Genomic DNA, 13,329 nt, shown 5'->3' on the forward strand with positions numbered 1-13,329 from the left:
CGGTGTCCCACCCCAGTCTTACGTCAGGGTGCCATTGCTGTGATGAAACACTATGACCACAGCAACTTGGGGAGGAAAGGGTTTATTTGGCTCACACTTCCATATTGTTGCCCATCACTGAAGGAAACCAGGACAGGAGCTCACACAGGGCAGGACCTGGAGGAGGAGCTGATGCAGAAATCATGGCGGGTGCTGCTCACTGGCTTGCTCAGCTGCTTTCTTATGGAACCCAGGACCACCTGCCCAGGGATGGCACCACCCACAATTTGCTGGGCCCTCCCCCATTAAGAAAATGCCCCATAGGCTTGCCTACAGTCAGATCTTGTGGAGGCATCTTCTCAACTCAGGCTCCCTCCTCCTCAGATGACTCCAAATCTTCTGTCAAGTTGACATAAAACTACCCAGCACACCTCAGCCTTTTTTTCATGTTAAATTCTCTCCAAGTGAGGTGGCTAGAGCATTTGAGAAGAGGGAACATAAATTAAGAAGGTGCCCATACCGGATTGGCCTGGTAAGATGGCAGCCGAGCAAGCCATGGGGAGCAAGGAGGGAGCACCCCTCCTTGGCCTCCAGGCTCCTTCCTGCCTTGAGTAAACAAACCCCTTTCTCAGGCTGTTTATGGCCAAGGTGTTTACATAGCACTAGAAACCCTAACTAAGTCGTCAAAACCAAAATCTGACCCATCTGCTTTATTTTCTTCAGGTTTTGAGACAAGGATTCACTATCCAGCCCAGGCTGGCCTGGAACCCACATTGATCCTCCTGTCTCTGCAACCTGAGTGCTGGGAAGGGGGTGGGTGGGTTGCTGTGCCAGCCCTGTGACCAGCACAAACAAGTTACAACAGAAGCATGGCTCCCATCTGCGGTGGTGGGGACGGAAGCTGGGGTGGCAGCGGCTCACTCAGGTGCGGTGTCCAGCTCTCAGCATGGAGCACACAGCGAGGAACTGTTGTCCCCAGGGTGCACTGCGGCATGGGGCTAGAACTCCACCTTGCAGGCAGGGAAGGCCTCGTCCTGCATGGACACCATGCTGCCGCTGCCCAGCACCCTGATGCCCAGCGCCTGGTGCTGCTCATGCGTCTCTTCATACCACCTGTGCATCACCGCCGAGTCGAAGGTGGGGATCAGTGTGACCTGGGGGTAGAGCAGGCAGACAGGTGGCGACCCCTCTGATGGCCTGTCTCCCCTCCAGCACCCAAGGACCTTCTTCATAACCAGGTACTGCCACACGGCCCAGGGCTGGCCTGCCACTCCCCACACGCCACTGTGACAGGGCAGTGCTGTTGCCAGGCTATAGCGCCACATACCCCTTGGGCTGCAGCCTCCTCTGCACTGGCACAACTCTGCCATGGGGCCTCTGTCCCCACTGTCCCCACAGCTGACAGTGCATACACAGGGCGGCCTGGCCATCTGCTCAGCATGTGGTGTGAGCACAGCCTCAGCCTCCGGGTCCCGGCCCCACAGATCTGGGAGCACCCACCCCTTTGGTGACACTTCTCAGCTGCAGGACACCAGCTGTCCCTAGAGCTGTCCTGCAGTGGACACAGCATCTCAGCCCCGTGCACTGGGGTCCCTGCGTCCACCCACCTGCAGGTCAAGGTCCCACCGCTGCTTGCCAGCCAGCAGTGCATCCAACACGGCGCGCAGGCCCTCCTCCTGGCGCTGGCCCTGCCCACTGATGACGTAACAGAGTGCACGCACCCGCAGGAAGAAGTCCTGGTCCAGGCGGCCTGCGCCACCGCCTGGCAGGTAAGCCAGGTCCAGGTAGACAGGGGAGCCAGCAGCAGGGGGCACAAGGCGGCTGTTAGGCCCTGTGGGGAATGCATAGGTTGGTGGTGGTGATGCGGCAGCTCAGGGCATCTCTGTGGTAGACCGCCATCGCCTCCCACCAGGGGCAGACACCCCAGGTCCCTGCACCCGGTGTTCACAGTGTCAGCCACACCTCCTGGGCCACAGAGATGAGTGCTCAGGGAGCAGGCTCAGCCTACAGCCCGCAAGAACCTGGGTGTGCGGAACCAAGAGTGCTCACAAAAGTGGTCCCGCGGCAAGTGCTGGACTCAAAGCCCTGCCCCCGCTCCCAGGTGAGAGGGAGCCAGGGCAGCAGGGGAACTGGGGGCCCCAGGACAACAAGACCCACAGCAGCCTCAGTGAGAACCATGGAGAACAAGGTAAGCAAGTGTAGGACAAGTCCAGCCCGGCTTGGCATCGGCACAGCCAATGAAAGCTGGGACTTCGGGCCAGCTGACCTGGTGGGGACACTGGGGATACGGCACGGAGCTGAGGTTTGCAGAGGGCCTCACGGGGCAGCAGGAGACACGAGAACCTACAAATGCCATCCCTGCCTGGCTCTGGTATAAACAGAGCTGGCGCCATGGTTAGCTGTACATTGTCCCTCAGGGGTGTGGGCCTGTCTCCAGTGGGGTCACACAGGAGGGTGATGGGAGGTGCGTCACTGGGTGTCACCTGGGTGGACAGAGCTATCAAGTCCCCTTGGTCACTTAATCTTTCCTGCGGGTACCTGTCAGTGTGGTGACTTCTGCTACAGGGTTCCAGGACCCAGCTGTAACCTGTGCCAAACACAGAAACTGGGCCGAAGCAGCCATCAGCTGCAGCACCGCCTGAGGCCAGAACCCTGCTGGGGACAGGCCCCGAGAGTGGTCTCGAGGCCACCTGGCCTGGAGGTGGGCAGGGAGCCACTTCCTACTTTCAGGGCAGGTCTCGTGGCCCAGGTGTCACCCTTGGAATCCACATGCAAAGCCAAGCCCAGGAGTTTACCTGTCAGATCAGCATTCAGGAGACTGAGGCAGGGGGATCGCTTCCAGTTCTAGGTCAGCCTAGGCTACAGTCCAAAACCCTCTCATTTTGTCTCTGAGATAGGGTCTTTCTCGATACATATCCCAGGCTGGTTTCAAACTCCTAAGGATCCTCCTGTCTCTGCCTCCTGAGTGCTGGGGTTAAAGGCTGCACCACCACCACCGTCTGACAAAATCCTCTCAAAACACCACAGAAGCTAAGAGGACAGACACCCCGGGCCTCTCAGCCTCTGCAGGGAGAAGGTACCGGCATGAGGCCATCTCAGAACACAAAAAGACCAAACATGGACAAACAAGAAAGCCCACGCCTGCCCAGGACCTGGCTGGACTTCCTAGAAAGCTCTAAGAGGCAGGGGCAGGACTGAGTGTCATAGCTCAGCTCGCACCGGGCCACAGGCCAGCCCCCGAACAGGAGTGAGGTCCAGAAAGCGTTGAGTGGAAAGGTGGGATGAGGGGGACTCACCCGAGGAGAGCCTCGTGGCAGGGGCCACTTTGGAGACGGTCTTGGGCACCGAGGGCTTCCTGGTGAGGGGCACACGGCCTGGCTTGTCTGCGGGCTCACTGCGGGCGCTGAGTGGCCGGGCCCGGTCCCCTGCAGGGCCCTTGGTTTTTACAGCTAAGGATGCGGCTCTGGGGGTGGCAGAGGCGGAGCTCGGCCTCACAGGGGCCTTGCGGCCGCGACTAGCACTGGCAGGGTTGGGGGGCTGCCTGGCACGGGGGGGCAGCGCTTCGGGGTCCACCATGCAGATGCCGGGCGCGTCGGGCAGCGGTGGCGGCACACGGGGTGTGGGCAGCGGGTCCCTGGCTGCACTCTCGCTGCCCGCCTCGTCGTCGGAGTCCGCGACCGGCACCGGGTCAGAGTCAGACAGCGTGGGCAGCGACCCGCTCACCGACGTGGGCGGCGTCTCGGGCGGCCGCTCCTGAGAACGGGCGCTGCTGTCTGAGCTGCCGGGAGAAGCGGGAGGGGGCGGCTTGCGGTGCGCAAACTCACAGGGTGACACGAGGCACAGGTCCACGTCGTGGGGGGACGTGGAGCGGCGCGCCAGGCGCAGGGGCAGGCTAAGGCCCGCGTCGCCGGCCGGCAGCACCTGCTCGAAGGACACAGAAAGCGACTCGTCCACCTCGGTGGAGTGCGGCGAGCCCAACTCGGCGGGCAGTGAGGGCGTGGTCAGCGTGGGCGTGGTGGCCGTGGGCGTGGTGGCCGAGGGGGACGCGTCCGGGGCCGGCTCAGGGCGCAGGGGGCTGAGAGACAGGCGCTCAGGGCTACTGCCGGGTGCGGGAGGAGGTGGGGACGGAGCTGGAGACCGAGGTGGGGAGGGGGCAGGTGGCCGCTCGGGCTCCATGCTGCTCCCTGCTTCTCCTGGGCACTTGGGCACGTAGGCTGCAGGCGGCCCCGCCGGAACCGGGGCTCGAGGCCCGTTCTGCGCCGTGCGAGGCTTCGCGTTGGCAGCAGCAGGCCCGGAGCGGCGCGTGTCGCGGCCGGCCGGCCGTGCGGGCCCGGGCCGTGGGTCTTTCTTCAGGTCCCGCACGGGCGCAGCAGGCTCCTTCCGCACCGTGCTCCTGCTGGCCGAGCTGCCGGCGGCGGCGCTGCGGAGCTGCTCTTTGCGAGAGCTGTCCCGTGAGGCCAGGCTGTCCTGACTGTCAGCCCTGGCGGGCGCATCCAAGTCGCGCGCGGTGACCACGGGCCGCCGCAGGCACGGCAGGTGCTGCAGCCGCTGCAGCCCGTCGAGCAGGCGTGCGGGCGGTGTGCGGCCTGGGAACAGCACGCGCACCACCTTGTCGCTGGGTGCCGCAGGCTGCCACACCAGCAGCGCGCAGGCGGGCGCTGCGGGGTCCCCGGGTGGCGGATGCAGCACGAAGAGCTCCAGGCGGCCGACCCCCAGCTTCTCAAACAGGACGGTGGGCTGCGCGGGCTGCGAGCCTCGCTGCAGGGGCAGGGGCGCAATGCCCAGGCTCCGCAGCAGGCCCCGGGCGCACACCGCCTCATCCTCGCCACCGCGCAGTCGCGAGGCCGCTTCGCGTGCGTTCAGGAACACGACACCCAGGGCGGGCGACAGCAGGCGACGCAGCCGTTCCTCGCGCTCTCCCTGTGGCCCCGCGGCCGCCTCTCGCTCGGCCAATTTGCGGCGCAGCAGGCTGTTGAGGCCAGGCAGGCTGTCGGCACCTGCGTGGGTCACTAGCACGGCGTCCACGCGGTCCAGGTGCCGCACCAGCTTCCAGAAGCTCGACTTGGGGTTGGAGCCGCCGTTTACCAGCACGGTGAAGCCGTTGACCGCGAAGAAGGCGGCGTCGCCCAGGCCGCCCGGGAACACGTAGCAGCAGGGCCGCGCCAGGCGCAGGAAGCCACCAGCGGCCGGCGGCTCCAGCAGCTCGAAGGGGGACGGCAGCTCCAGCGACTCGGCCACATACTCCAGAAAGGCCCGCAGACCCTCGGACGGCGGCAGCCGCGCGGGTGGGTTCAGTCGCAGCCGCAGCCCGGGCAAGGGGCCCAACTGCGCCCAGTCCCCGAAAGTCGGGCAGGACACGGTGAGGGCCGGGGGGGCCGTGGGGGCCGAGGCCAGCGCGTCCTGGACCTGTAGGACCAGCACAGGGCCGCCTGGACCCGAGGACTCGTGCACCCCCACCCATCCCCAACCCGCCACAAGGCAGCCCACACCCACCCGGCTCGCCCCCAGGTCCCGCCGTTCTGCTCACGCTCCCCGCACTGCACTGCGCAGCTGAGGAGCAGCTCTGGGGCCCTCTCCCCACCCCAGAGCGGTGCCAGGGCTCGGCTCACCTCTTTGTCCTCCAGCACCTGCAGGAAATGCTGCGCTGAGAACCCCCCGGTCTGCAGCAGCAGCTCCCCGGTCTCCTCCAGGCAGGGGCCGGCCAGCACCAGCAGTTTGTGAGGGGCGGGGTCCATCAGGAGGTTCCGGAGCTGTGGGTGAGGGTGAAGAGCCTGGTGAGCAGCGCCCAGGCCAGGCCTCAACTCTGAACTCACACCCGAGTCTGACTGCAGCTGTGGAGGCAACTGAGAGGCTGCAGGGTAAGCAGAGCCTGGGGGGTGTGGGCACAGCCGCCGCGCCCGCAGCCCCCTCCCCTGCTCCAGCTCACATCTCCTGCCTAGCAGTGCTCTGGCTCCTCCAGCAGGGGACTGCTTGCGGCAGACCCACCTAGGTATTATTGTAAAGGCAAGGTTCCTCTATGAAAGTACAAGTCAGCCTCCCGCGATGGGAAAAGAGGCCTGCGACAACATTCCCGGATGAAAAATGCTGAAAGGATCCCTTGTGGCCAGCAGATCCCAGAGCTGCGTGGCATCTACTGACTTGTAACTGGGAGGAAGGTGCAGGCTGGCCCAAGTCAAGGTTCCTGGGCACCTCGGACAGCTCCTGGGTCAGGCTGCAGCCCCCCCCCCCCCCCACACACACACACAAAGGGCCTCCAGCTAGACACAGCACATCCCCTCCCCCAAGGCTCCAGCCTTCCTGTCCACCCCCAGAGAGAGGAAGCTGGGGCCGGTGTGAGGGTAGACAAGGCAGATCCACAGGTCACCCGCCCCTCCCTCCTACCTCATCACACAGGGACTTGTCTGAAGGGTTCAGCAGGACCAGCGTCTCCAGGGTCTCTCCACGGTGGTGCAGGCTCCGCTGGCCTGTGGGATGACAGGTCCAGGCCCTGGCTCAGTATCAGGCCGGCCTGATGCCAAATCCTGCCACCGAGGGACTCAAGCCCCAGGACCCACACAGGGGGCTACAAGCCCCCGATAGAGCTGTGAGCCAAGACGAGGGCACATGGAGACCCAAGGACGCCTGGGGCCTCGACAGGGACAAGAGTCAAGCTGCCCTGCCACCCTCACAGCTCAGCCCAGGAGGCTCCATAAGGCTCAGAAGAACAGGCAGACCGGCTTCAGTCCAACCCACGCGGGGACTCAGCAGGAGAAGGTGTCACTGCCCAGAGGGGCTTTCCCAGGGGCTGTGGCGCACAGTAGGTCACACAGCACAGGCATTTCTAGCTCCCTCCACCCCACCAGGGGTCAGGAAGCCACTGTGACTCAGGGACAATTAGATGGACACTTCCTTCCCTCAGCAGCTGTAGGTGGTGACTCAACCTACTGGCCAGGAGCTGAGCTACAAGTAATACCCACAAAGTGGCCAGTGGCTGCTCTGGCCACCCTGGGATCCCCTGGGGAGCTTGCCCTGCACCCCATCTCTGCTTCCCTATCGACTGAGAGCACCCTGTAGGTTCTCGGCCCCAAGGGCCCCTCCCTAGAGTTGCTGCACACTTTCGTGCATAGGCCCTGCTCCTACTGTCCCAAGCTGAGGCAGATCTCCAGGTTAGGGCAGCACTACACAGGCCTCGGTGATACCCCGACCCATGCCCGGCATACAGCTGTCATTCAGCACCTTGGCATCCAGTGAGTGGGCAGAAGGAATACTGGGGAGGCAGACAGGGCAGGTCACCTTTCACAATGCTGGAGAATGTGGCCGAGTGCCGGGACACAAAGGCCTTGAGCTGCTCATCCAGGCTGCAGATGGTGGGATCCACATCCTCCCAGGAGCGAACACCTGCAGGCAGGAGACAGAGCTCAGCTCCAGTGCCCTGCTGCCAGCCTGCTCTGGCTCCCACAGCTTGGATCCTGGGCAGGCAGAGCCAAGGGACTCAGGCAGGCCTCAGCCTTTCACTGACTGGAGGCCTGGCTGGTCATCTGCTGTAGCTTCCCTGCTTTCCTGCTAGGATCCTGAACTTTGGGGATTTTGTGTGTGCACATGTGGAGGCCAGAGGTCAACACTGGGTGCCATCCTCACCTTCTGCATCTTATGTTGGGGACAGAGTCCCTCACTGAATCTTCAGGTCATCACCTGGTGAGGCTAACTGGCAGTGAGCGCGCGCAGGACTGCCCTGTGCCTCTCCAGAGCTGGGATTACAGGCCAAGCCCAGCTTTGACGGCGTCTCAGGTTCTCAGCACCTTACCCACTCAGCACTGGATTTGGGGCAGCAGTCTCCCACAAGGAAAAGCTGGATGTCACTCCAAACAGTTCTCCTGCCTGACTACAGGGGATGCGAGCACAGTCCGCACACACCTGGCTCTCCTGGAAAGCTCCCACTTTTCCCTGATGGGCTGGGTCTGTCACTATGACCCCTCCCTTCAGACAGGCCTTCCTCTAAGCCAGAGGTTCTCAACCTTCCTAATCCTGCGACCCTTTAATACAGGGTGTGGTGGCGCCCAACCATAAAATTATTTTGTTGCTACTTCACAACAGTAGTTTTGCTACTGTTATGAATGGTAAAAATCTGATATGGGGCCCCATGAAAGGGTTCATCGACCCCCAAAGGAGTCGAGACCCACAAGTTGAGGACCAACATGTTGGGAGTGTCTCTTGCTTGTCATCCAGGCCCGGCCTGTGATGAGCGATCACACCTAGGGACACTTTTCAGACCACGCATTCAGATGGGCGTTCTACGTCCTTCTGGGGATTTTGTTTTTTTGAGACAGGATCTCATGTAGTTCAGGATGGGCGTAAATTCCCTATGATGCTTCTAGCTGAGGAAAAACCCCTTATCCGGCCTCCATCTCAGACAGGATGCTGGGGATGAAGCTGGATCTCAAGCAAGCCAGGAAACACGCTACCCACTGAACCCCAGCACTTGTTTTTGGGAACGCTGTCCTGTAGCCCAGGCTGGCCTGGAACTTGCAGTGCTCCTCCGGCCTCAGCTCCAGAGTGCATGGGTGACCGGCGCGGGCATCGCACTCGCTGCCCCGTTACAGCAGATGCAGCCCCGCCCGGTGCCCGTGTGACAGGTGCGCCTGAGTCAGCCCCCCTCGTGCCAAGCCACCCCGGGGCGGCCGCGCCACCCACGCGTCAATTAGCAGCGGGGAAAGCAGGCCCCGGGGCGCCGCGGGAACGGGCGAGCCCGGCGAGGGGCGGAGCCAGAAGAGGAAGGCCGCACCCCGCCGGAACCCCGGAGCCGGGGACGCGGCGCCCACCCGGGCCCCAGGCCGCCCCCGGAGCCCGGTACCCCCCGAATCAGACGCCCCCTCTACCATGCCCCACGCGGAGCCCAGGACGCCGCGCCCCGCCCGGACCCGGTGACCCGCGCCGTCACGCTGAGCCCAAGCGACCACCGGGCACGCGCGGACCCCACCGCCCGCCCGGACCCCAGGCCGCGCCCGGAACGTTGCGTCCGGGGACCCCGCGCCCACCCGGACCCCGGCCCAGCGCGCCGGAACCCCGCGGCCCCCCCGGACGGCCTCCCCCCGGGCCCCGCGGACCCGACCTCGTTCCAGCTCCTCCAGGACGTAGGCCAGCAGCCCCGGGCAGCCGCACTCGCCGCCCACCACCAGCAGCAGCAGCGAGCTCGGCGCCGCCACAGCCTCGGGCGCCGCCATCACCGCCGCCATCTTCGCGCCGCCCCGACGCTCCCAGCGCCCCGCCCCCGCTGGCCACGCCCCTTCAAGGAGCGCACCGGAAGCACCGGAGACCCTGGCCGGAAGCGCCCCCTCCTCCCCACCCTATCAACGCCCTCTAGGCCTTGGGAGACCATAGAGCTGGGATGTCCCTGCCAAAATTTCATTCATTCACTCATTCACTCATTCACTCATTCATCGACACTTTTCCCATCTCAGTTGTTCCACGCGGAACCGGGGTCTGATAGGCAGTGCGGCTTCCTGAGTTAGGATTCCGACAGGTGGGGCTTTGAGGGATGTGTCGGGGTTTGTAGGGGTGTGGCGGGCCGGGAGGGTGGAGGCACTGGTCCGGCGGGCAGGGTCGCTGTCGTCCGCGAGCACAGGGCGTTTTGGAGGGGCATCAGCAGGCCCGTCTGGCTCCAGGCAAGTCGGCGCCCTGGCGACCTCAAACCAGCGGTCCCCCTGCCTCCACCGCTCCCACACCGGGGACGGACCAAAAGCCTGGCGTTCACTGGGGTGCCTGGGGCGCCCCGGTCCCGTTCACCAACGCCAGGGCTCCGGCATCCCCAGGGAGGCTGCGGCCGGGGGATCAGAAGTTCACAGTCGGCCTCAACCACCGGGCACGAGGAGGCCGGCCTGCACTAGCGAGCGTTTCCTGCTGCAGTAACGGAAGCGGGGCGGCCACGCCCGGCCGGGCCGGCTCACACGCGCGGGACGGCTCGGCCTGCCCGGGTCCCCCGCCGGACGCCCGCTTCTGGGGCGCAGGGCGCCTGCGCACGCACACACACACACACACACACACACACACACACGGGCGCCTGCACACGCGCGCACACACACACACACACACACGGGCGCCTGCACACGCGCGCACACACACACACACACGGGCGCCTGCACACACGCGCACACACACACACACACACACACGGGTGCCTGCACACGCGCGCACGCACACACACACACACGGGCGCCTGCACACACGCGCGCACGCACACACACACGGGCGCCTGCACACGCGCGCGCACGCACACACACACGGGCGCCTGCACACGCGCGCGCGCACACACACGGGCGCCTGCACACGCGCGCGCACACACACACACACACACACGGGCGCCTGCACACGCTCACACAGAAACACCAGGACGTCTAAACAGATCGGGCACGCCTTTAGCCCCAGCCCACGGGGCAGAGGCAGGGGCATCTCTGTGAGTGTGCGGTCAGCCCGGACTACATAGAAAACCCCACACACACGCACACACCCGGGCGGCTGAGCGGAGGCCCCACGGCCCAGGCCGTTGGTTCGGCCTCCCTGGGATTCGAACCCAGGAGCTGCAGTCTGCACTCCAGAGGCCTGAGGTCCTCCGTCGTCTTCTTTCCATCGCTGTTTCAAGCGGCCTCAACCTGTCCATTCTCCTGCCTCACTTCCCGGCTCTGGGCACCCGCAGTGAGTGCTGGTGTCACAGCCGGGTCTCAGCGCACGGGAAGCCTCCCCACCGGGCTGAGCCGCAAAACCCCAAGTTTCTGTCCGCGGTTGGGGTCCCGGCCTGGGGAGTGCAAGGCTCCGCACAGAAGGTCAGACTCGGGTCACGTCCTCACCTCTGTCCACATAGATCCAGCCAGCTAGGGGTCAGCCATCTTGTCCCCGTGGAAACGGTGTGCGTGTGCGTGCGTGCGTGTGTGTACGTGTGTGTGCGTGTGTGCGTGCGCGTGCTGTGTGTGGCGCGTATGTGCACGTGTGCGCCCGTGTGTGTGTACATGCGCGTGTGCATATGCGCGTGTGTGCGTATGCGCGTGTGTGTGCATGCGTGCGTGCGCAGGCGCATTGCGCGTGAGTGTGTGCATGCGTGTGTGAGTACGCGCGCGTGTGTGTGTGCGCGTGTGTGTACATGCGCGTGTGCGCGTGCCACGGAGGAACCCGAGAGCCCTCAGGGCAGACATTCTGCCTGCAACACTCTCAGGGGGTTCAGTCGGACCTCCTTCCCACTGCTGGGGACAGGTCTCGGCCTCCACGTGACCAGCCACCCCTACCCACGACCCAGCTTCTCACCGGGGATTCTAGACGGCGCCGCCCTGAGCCACGCCCCCTGCGCCGTTCCGGGGACCCCAGGCTGTCACTCCACCCCTGAGCCACGGCCCCAGCCCCTCCCTGCGGGATCTCAGACTGTCACTCTACCCTTGAGCCACGCCCCCAGCGCCGTCCTCGGGGACCCCAGGCTGTCACTCTACCCTTGAGCCACGCCCCCTGCCCCTCCCTGCGGGACCCCACGCTGTCACTCTACCCTTGAGCCACGCCCCCTGCCCCTCCCTGCGGGATCTCAGACTGTCACTCTACCCTTTAGCCACGCCCCCTGCCCCCTCCCTGCGGGGATCTCAGGCTGTCACTCTACCCTTGAACCACGCCCCCTGCTCCTCCCTGCGGGGATCTCAGACTGTCACTCTACCCTTGAGCCACGCCCCCAGCGCCACGCCCCCAGCGCCGTCCTCGGGGACCCCAGGCTGTCACTCTACCCTTGAGCCACGCCCCCAGCGCCGTCCTCAGGGACCCCAGGCTGTCACTCCATCCTTGAGCCACGCCCCCAGAACCACGGCCCCAGCGCCGTCCTCAGGGACCCCAGGCTGTCACTCCACCCTTGAGCCACGCTCCCTGAGCCACGCCCCCAGCACCGCCCTCGGGGACCCCAGGCTGTCACTCCCCCCCTGAGCCACGGCCCCAGCACTGCCCTCGGGGACCCCAGGCTGTCACTCCACCCCTGAGCCACGCCCCCAGCCCCTCCCTGCGGGACCCCAGGCTGTCACTCCACCCCTGAGCCACGCCCCCAGCCCCTCACTGGGGATTCTAGGCGGGGCTCCACCCCTGAGCCACGCCCCCAGCCCCTCACTGGGGATTCTAGGCGGGGCTCCACCCTGACCACGCCCCCAGACCCTCACTGGGGATTCTAGGCGGGGCTCCACCCTGACCACGCCCCCAGCCCCTCACTGGGGATTCTAGGCGGGGCTCCACCCCTGAGCCACGCCCCCAGCGCGGTCCTCGGGGACCCAGGCTGTCACTCCACCCCTGAGCCACGCCCCCAGCCCCTCCCTGCGGGACCCCAGGCTGTCACTCCACCCCTGAGCCACGCCCCCAGCGCGGTCCTCGGGGACCCAGGCTGTCACTCCACCCCTGAGCCACGCCCCCAGCGCCGTCCTCCGGGACCCAGGCTGTCACTCCACCCCTGAGCCACGCCCCCAGCGCCTCCCCGGACGGTTTTAGGCGTACATAGACCAGGTCCCCGGGAATACGCTCTTCCCGCCTCCGTCTTCCTGGCAGATGTGGGACCCCAAGCTCGGCCATCGCCCTTTGACAGCGACCACGGTTTTCCGCATCCCCCAACAGCTCTGCGGTCCCCACACCCCACGCTGGGCTTTCCGTCCGGTCACCGCCAGCCTCCTGCCGCCCCTGCCGCCGTCCGCTGGGGGCGTGGCCTAGCACCCGGCCACGCCCCTCCAGTCTGCACCAATCGCGCGTTGCGGGAACTCAGGACCCTGGCCCGGCCTGGCTGCCCGCAGGTCCCCTGGCTCCTGGGGCCCCGTGTGCCTGTCAGTTCCCGACGGACCCGCGCACTCCCTCAGGCAGCGAGGCTCTCCGTGTTCCCCTGGACGTCCAGGGGGCTTGGCAGGGCCCTGGGTCTTGAACATTCGTCTTGTATATCCTGTAAGGTTTGCAAACAGTTCCCGGCAACTGGCACTGCAGTTCGCTCCTGATAAAGGTACAAACAGTCTGACTGCTCTCGGTAAAACTGTCACAGGCTCAGTCTTGCTGTGGCCCCTCCAACCGGCCTGGGGCCTTAGTCCGTAAGTGCGGGCCTTACAGGGTGCCTCTCTCCCTAACAGGCCGGGCCGGCCTGCGCCCTCGGGAGCTCCTTCCAGCCCTCCTGAGGGCGACCAGCTCCAGCTTTCCCACAGCGCGGTCGGATCTTCTTCCCCATCCTCCCTGCTCCCTTTTGTGCCCCCCCCCCCCACTGTAATGGTTGATTGCTCCTCCTGGTGTGGATTCAGACCCAGGTAGTGTTAAGTGATCGAATAACATACGCAGGCACCAGAGAGAGTCTGAATCTCAGGAGAGGGTACAGTGACCCACCTATGAGGA

At 65.1% G+C, this 13,329-nt stretch overlaps 1 protein-coding gene across 2 annotated transcripts; it reads right to left on the reverse strand.

Moving 5' to 3' along the window:
- Nucleotides 1-66: 66 nt before the first annotated feature.
- Map1s (microtubule associated protein 1S) lies at nucleotides 67-9,520 on the reverse strand. Of its 2 annotated transcripts, none has more exons than XM_052752568.1 (7): nucleotides 9,068-9,520; nucleotides 7,252-7,356; nucleotides 6,361-6,443; nucleotides 5,589-5,729; nucleotides 3,276-5,385; nucleotides 1,587-1,810; nucleotides 67-1,133 (listed from the first exon to the last, which is right to left on the reverse strand). In XM_052752568.1, exons 1-7 carry the CDS (start codon nucleotides 9,189-9,191, stop codon nucleotides 978-980), a joined length of 2,943 nt encoding a protein of 980 aa, XP_052608528.1. In that variant the 5' UTR covers nucleotides 9,192-9,520; the 3' UTR covers nucleotides 67-977. The 2 variants fall into 2 exon arrangements, with proteins under 2 accessions (XP_052608528.1, XP_052608529.1); XM_052752569.1 differs by lacking the exon at nucleotides 9,068-9,520 and adding an exon at nucleotides 7,597-8,867.
- Nucleotides 9,521-13,329: the final 3,809 nt, after the last annotated feature.

The sequence above is a fragment of the Peromyscus californicus genome, unplaced genomic scaffold, assembly GCF_007827085.1.
Source record: "Peromyscus californicus insignis strain IS unplaced genomic scaffold, ASM782708v3 Scaffold_23__1_contigs__length_62951481, whole genome shotgun sequence".
NCBI lineage: Eukaryota > Metazoa > Chordata > Mammalia > Rodentia > Cricetidae > Peromyscus > Peromyscus californicus.

Bases quoted from the DNA above. Each gene is read 5' to 3' on its own strand.
- Map1s (XM_052752568.1), bottom strand. From the start codon at position 9,191: ATGGCGGCGGTGATGGCGGCGCCCGAGGCTGTGGCGGCGCCGAGCTCG. The intron at 5,386-5,588 runs GTGAGCCGAGCC...CTGGTCCTACAG, and splicing joins AGGTGCTGGAGGACAAAGAG to GTCCAGGACGCGCTGGCCTC. The intron at 1,134-1,586 runs GTGGGTGGACGC...CTCTACCCCCAG, and splicing joins GGTGGGACCTTGACCTGCAG to GTCACACTGATCCCCACCTT.